Consider the following 21,393-nt stretch of genomic DNA (forward strand, 5'->3'; position numbering starts at 1 on the left):
TAGAATGGGGAATCGCAAGCCCCCCAAACATCCTCACTACACCCTCCTCGCTGAGGAGCTTTAATGGAGCAAAGGACTAGCATGCACCCTGATGCTTCATTCAATGTCTATGGGACTGACGGAAAAAGCAGAGCACTATACTAGATTTGAAGAAAGGGATGGTTGGATCCAGCGTTGGTGGAGATAAAAGGAATCTTTTTCCAAGTTTTAATTATTCTTATTAAAAAATAGGGTATTCAATGGCGTATATATAGTCTTTGCAATGAAAAAAGGGTGTAAAGGTAGGTAGCCTACGCGTTTCAGACGGTGTCTCCGTCCTTATTCATGGCTTAGGCTTTATCCTAAGCCATGAATAAGGACGGAGACACCGTCTGAAACGCGTAGGCTACCTACCTTTACACCCTTTTTTCATTGCAAAGACTATATATACGCCATTGAATACCCTATTTTTTTTAATAAGAATAATTAAAACTTGGAAAAAGATTCCTTTTATCTCCACCAACGCTGGATCCAACCATCCCTTTCTTCAAAGCAATTTTTTCGTGTGCCACCACGAGGATCCGAGCATCAGGATTACCCACCATAAAGCAAACAACTTTTACAAGGTGAGCTGGAGAAATCCTCCCTATATTACTTGTCACTATACTAGATGTCACCGTCGGTCCCATAAACTTTGAACGAAGGGACACCACGCATGAAGATCTGCCGATCCATTCAAAGTTCTCCTCACTGCAGTGAAGGACGATGTTTATGTTCTAGGGCTTGGTGGGGGTCTCAGCAATCAAAAACGTATCACCTATCCTGTGAATAGGTGGTGATAAACGTCTATTCTCGGAATATCCCTTTAACTAAAGTCTTTTAAAAGCATCTTCACATCGTCATATTTCCGGGATTGTTCATTTTATTTGGCATTTAGGCTAGTAAATCTGAAGAACGTTTCCAGAATAAATAATCGTCTATTTCATTAGAATAAAGCAGCCGAGTAATTTCAGTGGCATTTAACGAAGAAAGACATCTTTGAAATAGGATGTGCATGTTTTAATCTACATAAAAACAGCTTCTAAACATAAATGGAAAGGATACCCGCTTTGATGGTGGCATCCCTCAGTTATACTTGACTTGTTACGTCTATAATGTGCAGAGCGAATCTTCTCACTATCAGAATACAGTATATTCAGGTCCCATCATCAGCCGCTCATGTACTAGATACAACTTCATGGTCCCATGTGTTCCGGCTATGAAGGACATTCAGTTTCAACTGTGTGGAATACTCCATCAAACTGTTCACGGCTATATCCTAGAAAGCGGTCGTTCATATGTCGGAGCCGAGCTCAGCACATTGCTTGTCCGAGATGTGGCTGGCGAGGGACTCGATAATGTTGATGAGTAAAGGTTGGCTCAATGAACGTAGGTTCGGCAGCTTGGCAACCTTCATATGAGGAAGGAAAGGAGGAAAAATAAGGAGGAGTATGGGGTCATTTTAAGATTAATTTAGACTAATTAGATTAATATTAATGATTGATATCTACTTTTTATTTTCTTTCCTGATATTCACCACTCACGCTTCCAAAATTTGGTATAACTTTGTACTTCGCTATATCATTTTTGAATGATCCAGTAAAGCTGGTAGAAGTGTGAACAGCTAGGACATATCCAGACGAAGACTGTGGTATAGTCACTATTGATGAACTGCTTCTTGAGGGTCTTTTCCAGTGGCTGCTCTTACATGCCTGCCCACACTATGCTAATAACATCATACTTTGCGAATTCTTATTGCGGAGATCCAGCTGGTAGGGAGTCTTTAAGGCAAGGCTCTCTGGCAAAAAGTTCTTGCTTCTAGAGAAGAGCCATTTTGCATGCGTTGAGCAAACAAACTTCCACACAAGAGCTCTCAAAACTAAATCTGTTCAATATCACCATGCAGCGAAGTGCTCGCAAATGTATACAAAAAAGGAAATGGCACGCTAAGGGGAGCTGTAGACAATGAAAGGGGTTTTTCTGCTTTGGAAAACCCCCTACTTGATAGCAGGGTCCCATGACAATAAGCTGATCACAAAGTGTCCCCCTACGATCAGCTGTAATCGGTTGGAGAACCTGGCAGTAAGTGCTCTATTTCCCTGCAGCGTTACCACAGGGAGAATTAGACATTACACAATGGCCATTTACAGCAATGGGTTATTGGTGCAATGAAGGACCGGTCAGAGAAAGAAATCGCTCTTCACTCTGGCCAAGAGATGAGAATCCTGAACACAGGACTGCCTGATGAGGTATAGGACAATGGGGTTCTAAACTAGTCTACCCCTTTAAATAACGATCAGCTTAATAATCATTTGGCCAACAGGCATGAGTCGTGACTTCCGCATAAACATGCAAGCTGTTCTAGTAGGGCAAGGAAAACAGGTGGTTGCCGGAGAGCTCTTCTTCCCGGTCTCCCAGAGAAAAACCAGGACTGAACACAAACAATCCTTCTGGTCAGACTTGTGTTTCTTTTGATGGCAGCCCTCGGGCAAGGATCGTCTGTCTAGTACCAGTTTAAACTGTACCTATACCCACTTCCAACAGGGTTTATTCTAAACGTGACACATACAAAAATTACATATTATGACAGTATTCTAATCTGGCACCTGGCAGTGTCAAAAATTGAATGATTTTTTATATATTTTACTTTTGAGCTAAATAAAATATTTCTATCCTTAAAGGGGTAATAACGTTTATGTAATAAAGTTTATGTAAAAATTAGGAATGTATAATCACTTGGCAGCAGTCGGGTACTGTGACTGTTGGGTGGCAGAAACAGTACTATGCGTGCCAATAATTGAACACCTTCAGTTCCTAGCCATAATGAGTTGAATGGTTAAACTATATTATGGTACAGTCTAAAAGCATAAAATAGTAGTAATTATACACAGAGACAGGACAGACAAACAGACAATAAATAATGGTTTTATTTCTCCACATGCTTAAAAGTGGCAAGTGCATAGAGATCCACACAAAAGAAGTGCTCCAAGTAAATATGTAGAAGTATTAGTCTACGGCTATCTTTCCGCATTCACCAACACAACAATGAAAATGTAATGAATTAACATGAGCTGTTCAGGTAGAAAAGACAGTGGTGACAGATCCTCAAGTGAAAGAGCAAAAGTGTATAGATGGATTTACAAGGATGAGCTGGTGAACATACACAAAATAACCATTATTCTAGAATTGGAGAAACACACAAGGACCTATGAATAGCTTTATATAGATGGCATAACGCAAAGTTATTAGTGTTAGCGTGCAGAACCCAGCAATTTTAAGGCACAGTAGAAAAAATTGCTCCAAAACTGGAGAGGGGACAACATGTTCCCAGAGCCCCAGAAAAGATGCCACCAACCTTGGTGAACTGATGGACAATGATGTGAAGGCAGTGCTTCTTCATATCCACGGCTTGTGTCTTGTCCGCGGCTTCTAAGATCTGAAACACATATTTCACTTTAAGCCAGGAATTGTTCTTTTTTTTTTATAGTACACGGTTTGATTCACCTATTTAGAGCCACATCAGATTTCCAGACTCCTACCGTATTCCTAGTCCAATGTGATGTGTAAGGATTACATGAATAGGATGTATACTGCTCTACCAGAACTGAACCGGTCTCTGATCTTCCCTAACAGGCAGTATATAACGTACTAGTGTTAAATCTCAGCATGCGAATAGTAACCTCATATAAACGCCTCCAGTGCTTTCCTACTACAGAAATAACTTCTATCAAAGCCTTGATGGATCAATGATTCATAGATTCTTCTACCTGAAGCACATTCTCAACCGTCACGTTCATCTCCAGATTTTGCCGGCAGTATGCCTGCAGCCGGTTACTGAAGAATCCATAATAATATGGAGCAGAGAACAAATAACTGGTGTTCATATTAAGGAATATAGAAAAAAAAATGGGTATAGTTTAGAAGGGGTTTGTCCATTTAGTAGGTAACATTTTGTGGCCTTTGTGAAACATCATCAATATTGGATTATCAGCAACTCCGTAACTTGTATCAATGCGCAGTATTGGGAGGAGAACTTACTCATTGTGGTTGCTCTCCTATTGCTGTAAGAGTATACCGGCTTCATGGCACATGTATTCTGTCAATGGAGACCACTAGGGGACGGTCATGAATGCTGTCAGCCCTTAGCGACTTCCTCTATACTCTCTACGCTGATAGAATACAGGGCGAGTAAGCACAGGGAATCTGATTTACCCATGACCCTATTCTTAAAGTGTTTTCACGAGAGACATTTATGACATATCCACAGGATATGTCAGATGGATGCGGGTCCCACCCCTGGGACCCGCACCTATCTCTGGAACGGGCACCTATCTCTGGAACGGACACCTAAACCCCATTCTAGCTTTGTCTGATCTCCCGGACACTTCCTGGTTACGTGGTCGGGAGTTAAGAAAATAGCGTAGCTCGCTGAGCTACGCGGCTTCCGTAACTCCCATAGTAGTGAATGGCTAACGACCATATAACCTTTTTCATGGTCGGAATTCACCTGCTTCAGCCGCAATACAGAGCAGCTGAACGAGGTTTAGGAGGCCCCGTTCTGGAGATAGGTCCGGGTCCCAGAGGTGGGACCCGAATCTATCTTACATTTATGGCATATCCTGTTTTTATCCTGCTTTACACGGGTCTCACTTTAATCTAAACCAGTGTTACAATCTGTAAGTGCATAGATTATACCCTGTTAAACCCAAAAAGTGAATATAAAGCAGGAACAAGCATCTGTGCAAGTGTTCATACAGACGGTTTACAGTGATTTTTATGCAACATCATCTTTATAGCAGTGTTTACAGTCTCAGTAACAAATCCATATTTATGGTATGTGTCCCTTTATGTAATAGGACTGTTTGTAGTGGTCACTAATAATGGATTCTTGGACAGAGATTAGAGATTATATAAACTAATCTGATGAAGAATGTTGTTGGATTAAAAGGATACAGAGAGTCTTCAGGTGGCATATTGACTTCACCATAATAGATGTATCGAAGTAGAGATTCAAAGGCTTGTTTGCTTGGCACCATCTCACCAATAGAAATATTCACTTGTCCATCCTCCGGCATGAAAGAACGGAACATGGCCTCAAAGTAGCTGCAAGGAAAACCACAACAAGCAACAGATTATCACGCAGCGCTCTTACTGAACCAAGATATCTGGAAGACAAATAGGGCTTCTGCTGCTTCAATGACCAGCTGTAATGCACTCTTTCTTCATCGGCATGACAGATAGTGGTCGGTTAAACAATGGTTTGGCTGACTACTCGAACACTTGACTTCTGTTTTGTTTGGCCAAACATACATTTGCAACCTGTTATACCTCTGGTGAACATGCATATTTAATGAAGGAGCAGCCTGTGGCAATAAAACATAGGACAGGTTAAATCCAAGCTATCAGATCCTTATCTCCCTAGCTGCAGGCAGAAGATGACGATTTGGCATTTTTCTATAGAAACTGGAGCAACATGTCAATTCTACAGCATCAGAGACCCCCCCCCCCCCATCTTGTGCACTGATAACTTAAAGGGGTTTTCCTACCAGGGACATTTATGAACTATCCACAGGATATGTCATAAATGTCAGATAGATGCGGGTCCCACACCGATCTCTAGAAAGGGGCCCCCTAATCCCCGTTCTAGCTTTGTCTTCTATCGCTGACTCCCGGCCACTTCCTGACTTTATGGTCGGGAGTTATGAAAACAGCGTAACCCGCTGAGATATTCAAACTCCTCACTGCGATCGTTCGCTGTATTTCTTTCAGCTGAGTCTAGTTTACTGTCAGGTGGGCAGGACATAAGACAATTAGTTGAAGATTTGATTGGGTGATATATAACGACATGAAAGAAAATAGAGGCCAAACTAAAATAAGACGGATATAAATAAAAGTCTCTTAAAGAGGCTTGGTCACCACATTATAAGTGCCGTATCTCCTACATAAGGAGATCGGCGCTATAATGTAGGTGACAGCAGTGCTTTTTATTTAATAAAACGATCTGTTTTCACCAAGTTATGAGCGATTTATGCTAATGAGTTACTTAATGCCCAAGTGGGCATGTTTTTACTTTAGACCAAGTGGGCGTTGTGGAGAGAAGTGTATGACGCTGACCAATCAGCGTCATGCACTTCTCTCCATTCACTTAGGCACACGATAACTGCATTTACGTCTGAAATTACAGAGCGGTTTTCAGGAGAAAACAGCTCCTGACTTTCAGACGTAATTGCTCGTACTCACGTTTTGCGGGGCGTCGATTACGGACGTAATTTGGCGCTGTTCTTCATTGGATTCAATGAAAAACGGCTCCAATTACTTCCCAAGAAGTGTCCTGCACTTCTTTGACGAGGCTGTTATTTTACGCGCCGTCTTTTGACAGTGACGCGTAAAAATACAGGTCGTCAGCACAGTACATCGGCAAACCCATTGAAATTAATGGGCAGATGTTTGCCGATGTATTGGAGCAGTGTTTTCAGGCGTAAAATGCCTCCATTACGCCTGAAAATAGGTCGTGTGAACCCAGCCTTATACGAACACATTAACGATACTGAAGTGTTTAGACAGTGAATACACATTCCACGGGATGTCTATTCACAATCTCTGCACTTCGTTACGGTTTTTGTGGTAGTTACAGCAGAGCAAAGTGTAATCCCGCGAGATTACGCTGTAGATGACAGGTTACAACGAGATTACGCTTTGCTCTGCTGTAACTACCACAGAAACAGTAACAAAGTGCACAGATTGTGAATAGACATCTAGTGGAATGTCTTCAGTGTCTAAACACTTCAGTATTGTTAATGTGTTAGTATAAGAAGGCACATAAGGATCTAGCAGGATCCCTATGTGCTGAGTAAATGAATGGAGAGAAGTGCATGACGCTGATTGGTCAGCGTCATACACTCCTCTGTACAACGCCCACTTGGGCTTTAAGCAACTCATTAGCATAAATCCAAAATCGCCCCTAATGTGGTGAAAACAGATAGTTTTTTTTAAATAAAAAGCATTACTGTCACCTACATTAGAGCGCCTATCCCCTTATGTAGGAGAGAGGGCACTTATAATGTGGTGACAGAGCCTCTTTAAAGGTTTACAAAAAATATTCAGCATAGCTGGCTCTTTCTACACACCTGGAGCGAGCAGCCAGGATAGCTTTATGTGCAGGTCTTGGGTGTCCATCCAGTAACAAGGTGATGTCACAGAAATCCCTTCCTGCACCCTCCAGATAAGCCTTCATATCTTGGACTAAAGAGGTGCCTAAAGTGCAAACAAAATACTTGCAGTATCAGTACTTCATTAAACAGAGAATCTACACATACCTCACACGTCGATGGTTCGTCCTAAAATGTAGTGAAAATGAATTCAACCTCCACAATGGCTGCCTTCAGTTTATAAGTGTAACACTTTCATTATTCCATTTAGTGGGACGAAACCAGTAAGAACACACAGGGCTGCAGTGAAAATACAGTTTCCCAGTAGCTTACTTACTACCCATCATTAGTACTTGTAGACTGAATACGGCTTATTTGTATGGAGCAGTATAACCTCTGTGCTCTGCTATACTCTGTGTACAGAGATATTCTATGCTTCTAGGGGAGAATACTTCCGTACATACGGAACCCGATGGACCATGCTACGATTTAATTTGTCGGATTCATATGAAAAGCGACAGAAAAATTCTATATTCCTCCATATGAAATAAGAGGCATACGAAGGTACTGTATAGTATAGGTGATCATGCACCTCTATGGCAGCCCTATTATAGCCCTTAGATTCAGATTTTTGTTATCTGATCCTGCTGCCTTTGAGGGGATTCCCTGACAGTTTAATGTCTGTCAGGATGCCAGTCTTAACCCCTTCCCTCTTTAGCCACTTTTGACCTTCCTGACCGAGCCTCATTTTTCAAATCTGACGTGTCACTTTATGTGGTAATAACTCTGGAATGCTTTCACCTATCCGGGCGATTCTGAGGTTGTTTTCTCGTGACACATTGGACTTTAAGTTACTGGCAAAATTTGCTCGATATGTTCAGTATTTAATTGTGAAAAACACCAAAATTTAGCGAAAAATTGCAAAAATTAACATTTTTCTCAATTTAAATGTATCTGCTTGTAAGACAGGCAGTTATAACACACAAAATTGTTGCTAATTAACATCACCCATATGTCTACTTTAGATTGGCATCGTTTTTTGAACATCCTTTTATTTTTCTATGACCTCACAAGGCTTAGAACTTTAGCAGCAATTTCTCACATTTTCAAGAAAATTTCAAAAGGCTATTTTTACAGGGGCCAGTTCAGTTGTGAAGTGCCTTTGAGGGCCTTATATATTAGAAACCCCCAAAAAGTCACCCCATTTTAAAAACTTCACCCCTCAAAGTATTCAAAACAACATTTAGAAAATGTCTTAACCCTTTACACATGTCACAGGAATTAAAGCAAAGTAGAGGTGAAATTTACAAATTTCATATTTTTTTGCAGAAATAAATTTTTAGTACAATTTTTTTTATAACACAGAAGGTTTTACCAGAGAAATGCAACTCAATATTTGTTGCCCAGTTTCTGCAGTTTTAGGAAATATCCCACATGTGGCCGTAGCGTGCTACTGGACTGAAGCACCGGCCTCACAAGCAAAGGAGCACCTAGAGGATTTTGGGGTCTTATTTTTGTTAGAATATATTTTAGGCACCATGTCAGGTTTGAAGGGCTCTTGCGGTGCCAAAACAGTCAAAATCCCCCAAAAATGACCCCATTTGGGAAACGACACAATTCAAGGAAATTATCTAGGGGTATAGTGAGCATTTTGACTGCACAGGTTTTTTACAGAAATTATTGGAAGTAGGCCGTGAAAATTGAAATCAACATTTTTTCAAAGAAAATGTAGGTTTAGCTTATTTTTACTCATTTCCACAAGGACTAAAGGAGAAAAAGCACCACAAAATTTGTAAAGCAATTTCTCCCGAGTAAAACAATGCCCCACATGTGGTAATAAACGGCTGTTTGGAGACACGGCTTGGCTTAGAAGGGAAAGAGCGCTATTTGGCTTTTGGAGATCACATTGAGCAGGAATGGTTTGCGGCAGCCATATCCCATTTGCAAAGCCCCTGAGGGGAAAAAACAATGAAAACGCCCAAAAAGTGACACCATTTAGGAAACTACACCTCTTGAGGAATTCATCTAGGGGCGTAGTGAGCATTTTGACCCCACAGATGTTTCATAGAATTTATTAGAATTGGGCAGTGAAAATAAAAACAATCCTTTTTCTTCAATAAGACGTAGCTTTAGCGCAAATTTTTCATTTTCGCAACAAATAAAGGAAAAAAAAGAACCCAACATTTGTAAAGCAATTTCTACCGAGTACGGCAATACCCCATATGTGGTCATAAACTGCTGTTTGGGCACACGGCAGGGCTCAGAAGGGAAGGACCGCCATTTGGAGTGCAGATGTTGCTGGATTGGTTTCTGGGCGCCTGTGGGCCCAAAACTGTGGAAACCCCCCAGAAGTGAACCAATTTTGGAAACTACACCCCTCAATGCATTTACCTAGGGGTGTAGTGAGCATGTTAACCCTGCAGGTGTTTTGTAGAAATTAGTGTGAACTCGATGTTGCAGAGTGAAAATGGGATTTTTTTCCATAGATATGCCAATATGTGGTGCCCAGCTTGTGCCACCATAACAAGACAGCCCTCTAATTATTATGCTGGGTTTCCTGGTTTTAGAAACACCCTACATGTGGCCCTAATCTCTTGCCTGGACAGTCGACCAGGCTCAGGAGTGAAAGCGTACCATGTAAAATTGAGGCCTAATTTGGCGATTTACAAAGTATTGGTTCACAACTGCAGAGGCTCAGATGTGAAATAATAAAAATAAACCCCTGGGAAGTGACCCCATTATGGAAACTGCACCCCTCAAGGCATTTATTAAGGGGTGTAGTGAGCATTTTCACCCCACAGGTCTTTTCCATAAATGAATGCGCTGTGGATGGTGCAAATTAAAAATTTATATTTTTCCCTAGATATGCCATTCAGTGGCAAATATGTCGTGCCCAGCTTATGCCACTGGAGACACACACCCCAAAAATTGATAAAAGGGTTCTCCCGGGTATGACGGTGCCATATATGTGGAAGGAAACTGCTGTTTGGGGACGCTGTAGGGTTCAGATGGGAGGAAATGCCATTTGGCTTTTGGAGCGTGGATTTTGCTTGGTAGTAGTTTTGTTTGGAGTCTTACTGGTGTTTCCGTTTATAATGTAGGGCATATGTAAGCCGGGCGGAGTATATAAGGGGCATAGTCAGGTGATATAATAATGGGGTAAAAAAAAACAATAAAATAATCCATAGATGTGTGTTACGCTGTGAAGCATTCCTTTCTGCATAGGCCGGTGTCGCACTGATAAATGGTGTCATTTCTTATCCCCCTTTTGATCCACACTCCGCGCCTTTGTAGTTTGGGGAATTTTGCTAGGAAGTGTTCTCCTGGTATAATACGGGCACCGTCGCTTCCAGCGGATATGTTTGGGCCCTCCCTTTCCTGGTTCCCTAATTTTAGGTCCTTGATAAATCGCCTCTTCAAACAGAAGAAATGTTCCCCTCGGGCTGCACAACTGCATATTTTTTTATTTCCTGACTTATTGGAGCCATAACTCATTTTATTTTTCATAGACGTAGTGGTATGAGGGCTGGTTTGTTGCGGGACGAGCTGTAGTTATTATTGGTACCATTTTGGGGTACATGTGACTTTTTGATCACCTTTTATCCTATTTTTTGGGATGCCAGGTAAACAAAAAAACGCAATTCTGGCACAGCTTTTTTCGGTTTTTTTATACAGCGTTCACCATGCGTTATAAACTACATGTTAACTTTATTCTGCGGGTCAGTACGATTCCGGCGATACCTCATTTATAGAACTTTTTCATGTTTTACAACTTTTTGCACAATAAAATTACTTTTGTAAAAAGAATGTATTTTTTCTGTCGCCAAGTTGTGAGAACCATAACTTTTTAATTTTTTTGTCGACGGAGTTGTATGAGGGCTTGTTTTTTGCGGGACGAGCTATAGTTTTTATAGGTACCATTTTTGGATACGTGCAACTTTTTGATCACTTTTTATTCTAATATTTGTAGGGCAAAGTGACCAAAAAACAGAAACTCTGGTAACGTTTTTTACGTTTTTTTTTTACGCTGTTGACCGCGTGCAATAAATAATATCATATTTTGATACCTCCGGTCGTTACGGTCGTGGCGATACCAAATACATATGGTTTATTATTATTTTTCAATAATAAAGGACTTGATAAGAGTAAAAGGGGGATTGTGTTTTATTTGATTACTTGAAACTTTTACTGTTTTCAAACTTTTATTTTTTGCACTTTTTTTTTACACTTTTTTATACATTTTTTTACACTTTTCTTCAAGTCCCACTAGGGGACTTGAAGGTCCAACGGTCAGATTTATTTTTTTCTAATACATTGCACTACCTATGTAGTGCAATGTATTAGATCTGTCAGTCATTCACTGACAGCAAGCCGTTTAGGCTTCGCCTCCCGGCGGGGCCTAAATCGGCTTCCGTAATGGCAGAGCAGGAGACCATTGCGTCTCCTGTTGCCATAACAGCAGTCGCCAGTCCCGATTGCCTGTCAGGGCTGGCGATCTGCTAGTAACCGCTACGATGCAGCAATCGCTTTCGATTGCTGCATCGAAGGGGTTAATGGCAGGGATCGGAGCTAGCTCCGGTTCCTGCCGTTACAGGTGGATGTCAGCTGTACAGTACAGCTGACTTCCACCGCTGATGACGCCGGATCAGCTCCTGACCCGGCGCCATCTTGCCGGCAGCTACGGAAGCCGATCAGGCTCCGCCGCCGGGCGGATCTTGACCGGCTTCGGTGCTAGGCAGACCGGGAGGCCAGTATTAGGCCTCCGGTTGCCATTGCAGCCACCGGAACCCCGGCAATTTCATTACTGGGGTTCCGATGAGCTGCAAACACCTTAAGTGCAGCGATCGCGTTTGAGCGCTGCACTTAAGGGGTTAATGGCGGGGATCGAAGCTAATTTCGGTCCCCGCCGTTACAGCCGGATGTCAGCTGTAAGATGCAGCTGAGATCCGGTAATGATGGCACCGGCTCAGCTTCTGAGCCGGTCCCAAACATTCGGCGTACATGTACGGCAAGATGCGGGAAGTCAATGCTTTCCATGACGTACATGTACGGCAAATGTCGGGAAGGGGTTAAATATGGCCTAGAAAAGTTGGATTGCCCAATTCTACTGTTTACCTGAGATAACCATCATCAGAGGTGTGCTTCACACATAGGCTTTGTTCACAGCTGCGCTAGGGTCCCGTTCTGTCAGAACGCGACCCTGACTGACACAAACGGAAACCAAAGTTTCCCTTTCCATCACCATTGATTTCAAAATCGACGGATCCGTTGCCAATGGTTTCCGTTTGTCTCAGTTGTGCAGGGGTTCCGTCGTTTGGATGGAATCAATAGCGTAGTCTAAACGACGGAACCCCGGCACAAGACAAACAGGAACCATTGGCACCGGATCCGTCACTATTGAAATCAATGGTGATGGAAACGGAAACCTTTGGTTTCTATTTGGGTCAGTCAGGGTCCCGTTCCAACGAAAAGCTCAGACGGAACGGGACCCTAGCGCAGATGTGAATGAAGCCATACAAGCTTACCTTCACTGCTTTTATCTAAGAATGAAAGCTGACATAAGGGTCCTTTACACCGTACGAACGTTCGGTCCCGATAATTGCCCAGAGTAAACATGTCCCGTGATCAGCCAAACAAAGGAGCAAACGCTAGTTTGTCAGTGATCGCATCTGTTGTACGGTCCTAAAAGGCATCGATTGTGGGAAGATGTGCTGCCGAAAACAATGCAAACATACCATCGTATGAACAATAGTTCATACCCATACAGTTTGCATACGGACGCCAATCAACTTATTATATCGCCGATTGGTGCTAGTTTACCGGTGTAAATTGGCTTTCAGGGTCTCACTAGGATTGCAAAAAACACACAAAAACAGTCCTACAATTAAAGCGATGATAAGAGTCCTACATGATGAGAAGAGATACATTACGGAACATCTATTATCATATATCCAGAACAAGGACATTTTACACCGCAATCTAGCAAATCCTGTGACAGACCTATATCAACAGGCTGATCAGAGTGGAGCCGGATCGGAGGCTGTTGCTTCCTGCGTACGATCTCCACGATCAGTGAGGAGGACAAATGCTCAAACTCTTTCATCATTATCACCTGGTTGAAATGGGATTCCTTTACAACAAAGTTCAGGCAGTGTTCCTGGTGAAGAGAGAGAGTTAACAATTATAGGTCATGTGAGCATTTCAACAGCTCAATAAACGTTTATGGATAATCAAATGTACAATAACTGGTTCAGTCTGGTTTTCACTGTGAAACGAAAAGGTTTAGCTGACGCACACCCTGAATGAAGCAATACCTTTGGAGGATATACAGTACATTATATACATGACATCTGGTGCTTCCCATGCTGTGGAAAGTAAAAGCCTTGAGCTGCGAAGGCCCAGTAATACCTTCAGCTGGTCCAGCTGCAGCTTGTTTGCATTTTCACACACTACAAGGACATTCTGAAGGTCAACCGTTGCTTCAATGTACTGAACACAGAGCTGCTCCAGCCGTGACAGCTTAAAGTGTAGAGCTACTTTATACACATCCATAATGAGGAGAACATCCTGGACATGACCTGTCGGGGGGAGAAGAACCTTTAATAGCGATCTATGTGCACAAACTAGTGAAGGAGAGAATGTTACTTATTCTGATTTACTCTACAATGATGGAAGTGGAAGACAAATGTTATATGTATATGGCCAGACTCACCTTTCCGTGGGTATTTAACCTTGTCTGTATATAAGAACTGCATGAGTAGCTCAAATGGCCGGGCTTCTGCATCTCGGATGACCACATCCAGCATGGGAGGCAATCGGCTTGATTTCTGAGGACCATTTGTATTCTCCTGCTTCTGCTGCACACTTTGACCATCTTCTTCTGGATCCTGTTTTTCTTTCTGATGTGCAGAAAACAATCATTTTAACCATCTTAGCATATGAATTACCGTATTTATCAGAATAGATGACCTTGCTTTTAGAAAGAATAAATCTTGCTAAAAAGTCCCTGCGTCTTATAGTCGGCAGTCAAGGGATCCGGCAGCACCGAGCCCCCTGACCGCTTCTTACTTAACCCATGATGTGCCGGTACATCATGGGGAGGGGATGATGTTTGGACCGGAGCAGGCACACGCGCTGAGCCCGCTCCATACACTGCAGGTGTCAATGTGTTTTACAGCTGACATGCTGCTCTAACGGCCAGGAACAGCGATGGCGCTGTTCCTGGCCGTTTAACTAGTTAAATGGCGCGGTCAACAGCGACCGCGGCATTTATAGGGGTCTTCCCACGAAGGACATTTATGACCTATCCGCAGGATAGGTCATAAATGTCAGATAGATGCGGGTCCCACCTCTGGGACCCGCACCCATCTCTAGAACGGGGCCCCCTAAACCCCGTTCTAACTTACCACTTCCTGGTTAGGTGGTCGGGAGTTACACAAACAGCAGAGTGCTCGCTGAGCTATTGCCGTAACTCCCATAGAAGTGCTACGCTGCTTCTGTAACGGCCATTCACTACTACGGGAGTTAGGGAAACAGCATAGCTCAGCGAGTTACGATGTTTCCATAACTCATCCATGTATTGCAGTGTATTGTACCAGCCATCATTATTCCCTAAGGGAAGTATAAAAATATATAAAAAAAAAAAAAAAAAGAAGTTCGATAAAAATATTTAAAAAAACACAAAACATTTTCCCATTTTTCCCCAAGCACAATGTAAAAAAGAAAAAAAAAAAAATTACAATTAGTATCGCTGCATCCGTAAAAGTCGGAACCATTACAATATAGCAATATTTGACTCGCATGGTGAACAAATAAATTTAAAACCTCAGAATCTTTGTTTTTTGGTCACCATAGCGTTAAAAAGAATGAAATAAGGAATAAAAAAATCATATGTACCAAAAAATGGTGCTAATAAAAACTACAGCTCGTCCCGCAAAAAATAAGCCCTCACACCGCTCAAACAATGGGAAAATATAAAAGTTATGGCTCTCAGAATGTGGTGAAACCAAACAAATTATTTATTTTAACCAATCGTTTTTTCTTTGTAAAAGTAGTAAAATATGGATTTTTTTCCCTATTTTCTGTTGTCTAAAACCTGGGTGCGTCTTCTAGTCAGATGAGTTTTATAGTCCGAAAAATACGGTAATTACAAAATGCAGTAATGGAACACAAAGGAAAAACAAATCCAATAGTAACATAGTACATCAATAAATCTAAATTACTGAGCACGTCCTGCATATTTACTCACATTTCATCCATTATTCTTCCCTGGAAGTGGGATTTGTCCAAAGAGAGCAATGTACCTACCCATGGAACAACCTTTATCAATGACATTTAAGCCTATAACCCCCATAGCAAACTCCTCTCATCAGAAACATCCTGATAATGAAAAAATTGTTGGATGCTTATCTGATAGGGTGTTCATTATTTTGTTTATAGCCAGCTTGACTAGATTAATTAGAACACTATAAACACATAAACACACTATAACGCTACTGCAGTGTGCTAACAATGAATATACATTACCTCCAGCCAGGACAGGATGTCTATTCAGAATCCCGACCACTTCTGTAGCGGCCTTTTGAAACCACAGCACAGCGAGATGTCGCTGTAAATGACAGTTTACAGCGTAATCTCGCGAGACTACGCCTGCTATGCTGTAAATCACAGAGAAGTGCAGAGGAAGTGGTCAGGATTCTGAATACACATGACGTCCTGCCTGTAGGTAATGTATATTCATGGTCAGAACACTGCAGTAGCGTTATAGTGTGTTTATGTAACTGCACATAGCGATATAGCTATATTGCTATGTGCTGTGTAAATGAATGGAGAGAAGTGTATGACGCTGATTGGCCACGGATTGGTCAGCGTCATACACTCCTCTGTACAACGCCCACTTGGCCATATAGTAAAACACGTCCAATTGTCCATTGAGAAACTCATTAGAATAAAGCGAATATAGGTCATAACTCCGTCAAAAATGATAGTTTTTCTAAATAAAAAACACTGCTGTAATCTACATTACAGCGCCAATCACATCATGTACAATAGAGGCCACTTATAATGTGGTGACAGAGCCTCTTTAAACACCATATTGCTATATTACTATACTTACTTGTCGTTGCCGCTCTCTTGCTTGAATAATTTTCTTCTGCAGATATTTGCATCGAGCAGTGACAATAGAAATGTGTCCCCGAACTCGCTCCTCTTTCTACAAATGTTTTTTTTTTTGTTTTTTTTTAGAGGAAAGGTGGGGAAAGAACAAGTTATTTAGTTACTTTGTAAGATGTTTATTCACAAGACAACAGTGAAATGATAACATAGAGCTTTACAGACATTTTACTTATCAAAGTTAATTTGGGAGATTTGTTATAAAACACTTAGAATCTCTTGATCTATAGACACTTCTATTTTTCTATGCATAGATTTAATGATGGGCGTCTTCAATGACCGGGTGTATTTAAAAGGAGGCCTACCAGAGGTAAATAAAAAAAGGCTTTTTATTCCATATTAAGACTGGGTTCCCATGTAGCGTAAACGCCGCAAAATTTTGCAACATTTGAAGTAGCAGCAAAGTGGATGAGACTTAGAAAATACAGGGTAAAGGTTAATAAATTGACTTGCGGCGCGGAATTTAATTCCACAGCATGTCACTGTGTTCTGTTTCGGGTTTTCCAAATTGAATTTAATGGGGATGCAAAACCCTCAACAGAAAGCCACATTTTGCGACATTTGAGGTGTAATCGCGGCACAAATCCCCCAAAAAAAATCATACCCAGAACGCCCTCCTCCTTCCTGGAATCCCGTCTTCTGGGATGACGTTTCATTCCATGTGACCGCTGCAGCGTCACATGGATTGCAACGTCATCGTAGGAGGCCGGACTACGCGCAGCGCAGACGGAGGGGGTAAGTATGAGCGAGGTGCAGTTTCCAAAATGGGGTCACTTCTCAGGGATTTCTTTTACTACTTCACATCAATTGTGAACCAATACTTCGTAAGTCGCCAAATTAGGCCTCAATTTTACATAGCACTCCTGAGACTGGTCGAATGTCAAGGCAAAAGATTAGGGCCACACGTAGGGTGTTTCTAAAACCGGGAAACACAGCATAATAATTAGAGAGCTGTCTTGTTATGGTGGCACAAGCTGAGCACCACATATTGGCATATCTATTGAAAAAAATCCCATTTTCACTCTGCAACATTGAGTGCACACTAATTTCTGCAAGACACCTGCGGGGTTAACATGCTCACTACATGCCTAGGTGAATACCTTGAGGGTGTAGTTTCCAAAATGGGGTCAGTTCTGGTGGGTTTCCACATTTTGGTCCCATGGAGGCTTTGCAAATGCGACCAGAAACCAATCCAGCAAAATCTGCACTCCAAAAGCCGCTCCTTCCCTTCTGAGCCCTACTGTGTGCCCAAACAGCAGTTTATGACCACAAATGGGGTATTGCCGTACTCGGGAGAAATTGCTTTACAAATGTTGGGGGTTCTTTTTTCCTTTATTTGTTGAGAAAATGAAAAATCTTGAGCTAAATCTACGTTTTATTGAAGAAAATTATATGAAACATGTGGGGTCCGAATGCTCACTACACACCTAGATGAATTCCTCAAGAAGTGTAGTTTCCCAAATGGGGTCACTTGTGGGGGTTTCCACTGTTTTGTCCACTCAGTGGCTTTCCAAATGCGACTTGGCCTTGGCAAACCATTCCTGCTAAATTTGAGCACCAAAAGCCAAATGGCGCTCTTTCCCTTCTGAGCCCCGCCGTGTGTCCAAACAGCTGTTTATGACCACATGTGGGGTATTGTTTAACTCGGGAGAAATTGCTTTACAAATGTCTGCTTTTTCTCCTTAAGGCCCCATACACACAAACATGCTTTTGCGGTTGCAATTCCCCCGAAAATCCACGCGAGAATTGCGGCCCCATTCATTTCTATGTGCCCATGAACACGACCGTGGTTTTCACGGTCCGTACATGGCCCAAGAGCCTGGACCGCAGAAAGAACGGACATGTCTTATTACGGCCGTGTTCTGCGGTCCAGGCTCATAGAAAATAATGGACGAGGCCATGTGCACGGCCCGCGATTTGCGGGTGGCTCACGGATGACACTCCGCAGCCGGCCGACCCGAAAATCACGGCCGTGCACATGGCTACGGTCATGTGCATGAGGCCTCAGTCCTTGTGGAAATTAGAAAAAAAATTAGCTAACCTACATTTCCTTTGAAAAAAAAAATTTCGATTTTAAATTTTCACGGCCTACTTCAAATAATTTTTGCGATAAACCTGTGGGGTCAAAATGCTCACTAAACCCCTAGATAATTTCCTTGAGGGGTGGTTTCCCAAATGGGGTCACTTTTGGGGGATTTCCACTGTTTTGGCACCGCAAGAGCCCTTCAAACCGGACACGGTGCCTAAAATATATTCTAATAAAAAGAAGGCCCCAAAATCCACTAGGTGCTACTTTGCTTCGGAGGCCGGTGCGTCAGTCCATTACCGCACTAGGGCCACATGTGGGATATTTCTAAACACTGCAGAATCTGGGCAATAAATATTGAGTTGCATTTCTCTGGTAAAACTTTGTGTTACAAAAAATGAATTAAAAATGAATTTCTGCAAAAAAAAAATAAAAAAAAAAATAATTGGAAAATTCACCTTTACTTTGTTTTAACCCTTAACCCCTTAAGGACGCAGCCTAGTTTGGGCCTTAAGGCTCAGAGCCCATTTTTGAAATCTGACATATTTCACTTTATGTGGTAATAACGTCGGAATGCTTAAACCTATGCAAGAGATTCCGAGATTGTTTTCTCGTGACACTTTGGGCTTCATGTTCGTGGTAAAATTTGGTCGATATATTCAGTCTTTATTTGAGAAAAATTGCAAAATTTAGAGAAAATTTAGAAAAAATAGCATTTTTCAGAATTTAAATGCATCTGCTTGAAAAACAGACGGTTATACCACCCAAAATAGTCACTAGTTCACATTTCCCATATGTCTACTTTAGATAGGCATCGTTTTTAGAACATTATTTTATTTTTCTTGGACGTTACAAGGCTTAGAACATAAACAGCAATTTCTCATATTTTTAAGAAAATTTCAAAAGCCTTTTTTTTAAGGTACCTGTTCAGTTCTGAAGTGGCTTTGAGGGGCCTATGTATTAGAAACCCCCATAAAGCACCCCATTTTAAAAACTAGACCCCTCAAAGTATTCAAAACAGCATTTAGAAAGTTTTTTAACCCTTCAGGAATTTCACAGGAATTAAAGCAAAGTGGAGGTGAAATTTGCAAATTTCGTTTTTATTTCTGAATTTCAATTTTATTCTATTTTTTTTCTGTAACAAAGAAGGTTTTACCAGAGAAACACAACTAAATATGTATTGTCCAGATTCTTCAGTTTTTAGAAATGTCCCACATGTGGCTCTACTGCGCTCGTGGAATAAAACACAAGCCCCAGAAGCAAAGAAGCACCTAGTGCATTTTGGTGGTGCTTTTTTATTAGCATATATTTTAGGCAGCATGCCAGGTTTGGAGAGGTGTTGAGGTGCCAAAACAGTAGGAATCCCCCAAAACTGACCCCATTTTGGAAACTGCACCCCTCAAGGAATTAATTTATGGTTATTGTTACCATTTTGACCCCGTAGTTTTTTCACAGCGCGTATTTGAATTGGGCTGTGAAATTAAAAGAATGACAATTTTTCCAATAAGATGTCATTTTTGATCAGAATTTCTTATTTTCACAGGGAACAAAATGCCCCATTTTGTTGCCCAATTTGTCCTGAGTGCGGCAATACCCCATTTGTGGTGATAAACTGCCGTTTGGGCCCATGGGAGGGCTCAGAAGGAAAGGAGCGCTATGTGTTTGTTGGAGTCCAGATTTTGCTGTATTGGTTTTCGGGTGCCATGTCGCATTTGCAGAGCCTCAGAGGTATCAAAGCAATGGAAACCCACCAAAAGTGACCCCATTTTGGAAACAAAACCCCTCATGGAATTTATTTATGGGTGTTGTGACCATTTAGACCCCACAGTTTTTTCACAGAATTTATTTGAATTGGACTGTGAATTAAAAAAAAAATTATTTTTTCCAATAAGAGGTAGTTTTGGCTCAAAATTTCTTATTTTCACAAGGAATAAAATACCGCATTTTGTTGCCCAATTTGTCCTGAGTGTGGCAATACCCTATTTGTGGTGATAAACTGCCGTTTGGGCCCATGGGAGGGCTCAGAAGGAAAGGACCACCATGTGGCCTACTGGGAATTTTCTGGTGCTAAGTCGTGTGTGCAGAAGCCCCTGAGGTATCAGTACAGTTGAAACCCCCGAGAAGTGACCCCGTTTTAAAAACGACACCCCTTAAGGAATTCATCTAGAGGTGTAGTGAGCATTTTGACCCCACAGGTATTGTGTAAAAGATAATGCGCAGCAGATGGTGCAGAGTGAGATTTGCAATTTTCTATATATATGCCATGTCAGTGTCCGATATATTGTGCCCAGCATGTGCCACCGGAGACCTACACCCCATAAACTGTAATGTTGGCTCTCCCGGGTACGGCAATACCCTACATGTGGCTGTTATCAGCTGCCTGGGCACACAGCAGGGCTCAGAGGGGAAAGATGAGGAGGGGTAAGCTGTGCGAAGTGGATCAGAGCGAGTAAAATTGGGGTAAATTAAAAATAAAGGGATGGATGATAAATTTGAAAACACTCTTTCATACAGAGCTCTGGTTTTTCGGGACACGCGTCACATTGATATATTGTGTCCTTCCTTATCCCCCTCTTATAGCAGACTCTGCACCTCTTTTGACTTTTTCCCTTCTTGCCAGTTTGGGGAACTTCTCCTAAAAAGTGTTGCCCTGGTACGATGCTTGTGGCCCCGCTTCCAGAAGTACTGTAAGGCTTCAGGACTTGATCTGACAAGTCCACCCCTCCCATGTACCTATTGTAGTCCAGGATTCAGTCTAGTTTGGGGGTCCCTGTACTGGTACCTCGTACAGGTACATGGGTACTGGTGTGGCATCTCCCTGGTCTTGTACTTGACACACAATATGTTGCTGCTAGATTGTGCCCTGCTCTCACCCCTTCTGAGTGTTTGCCCAAGCAGAGTCGTAGGGAGGCCTCTCAGGTTTCTTCTAGCAGTGCCGCATGCCGCAGGACTTCTGGAAGCGAGGCAGTTGAAGAGTGGGACTCTGGTATAAAAATTATCCAGGTAGAGGTGGTAACCCTGGTCCAGCAG

The 21,393-nt window shown here is 42.0% G+C and overlaps 1 protein-coding gene across 2 annotated transcripts in view; it reads right to left on the reverse strand.

Moving 5' to 3' along the window:
• Nucleotides 1–469: 469 nt before the first annotated feature.
• LZTR1 (leucine zipper like post translational regulator 1) overlaps nt 470–21,393 on the reverse strand; it is a 50,438-nt gene continuing 29,514 nt past the window's right edge. Inside the window, exons 12-20 of one of the 2 annotated variants that reach the window (XM_075835709.1) lie at nt 16,282–16,377; nt 13,879–14,065; nt 13,575–13,744; nt 13,167–13,323; nt 7,146–7,272; nt 4,972–5,121; nt 3,786–3,891; nt 3,374–3,454; nt 470–1,429 (exon numbers count right to left, since the gene is read on the reverse strand). In XM_075835709.1, coding sequence (XP_075691824.1) covers nt 1,313–1,429; nt 3,374–3,454; nt 3,786–3,891; nt 4,972–5,121; nt 7,146–7,272; nt 13,167–13,323; nt 13,575–13,744; nt 13,879–14,065; nt 16,282–16,377 — 1,191 coding nt within the window. In that variant the 3' untranslated portion in view covers nt 470–1,312. The remainder of the gene's footprint in view (nt 1,430–3,373; nt 3,455–3,785; nt 3,892–4,971; nt 5,122–7,145; nt 7,273–13,166; nt 13,324–13,574; nt 13,745–13,878; nt 14,066–16,281; nt 16,378–21,393) is intronic. The other variant, XM_075835717.1, reaches the window with a different exon arrangement.

The sequence above is a fragment of the Rhinoderma darwinii genome, chromosome 1 (genome assembly GCF_050947455.1).
Source record: "Rhinoderma darwinii isolate aRhiDar2 chromosome 1, aRhiDar2.hap1, whole genome shotgun sequence".
Classification (NCBI taxonomy): domain Eukaryota; kingdom Metazoa; phylum Chordata; class Amphibia; order Anura; family Rhinodermatidae; genus Rhinoderma; species Rhinoderma darwinii.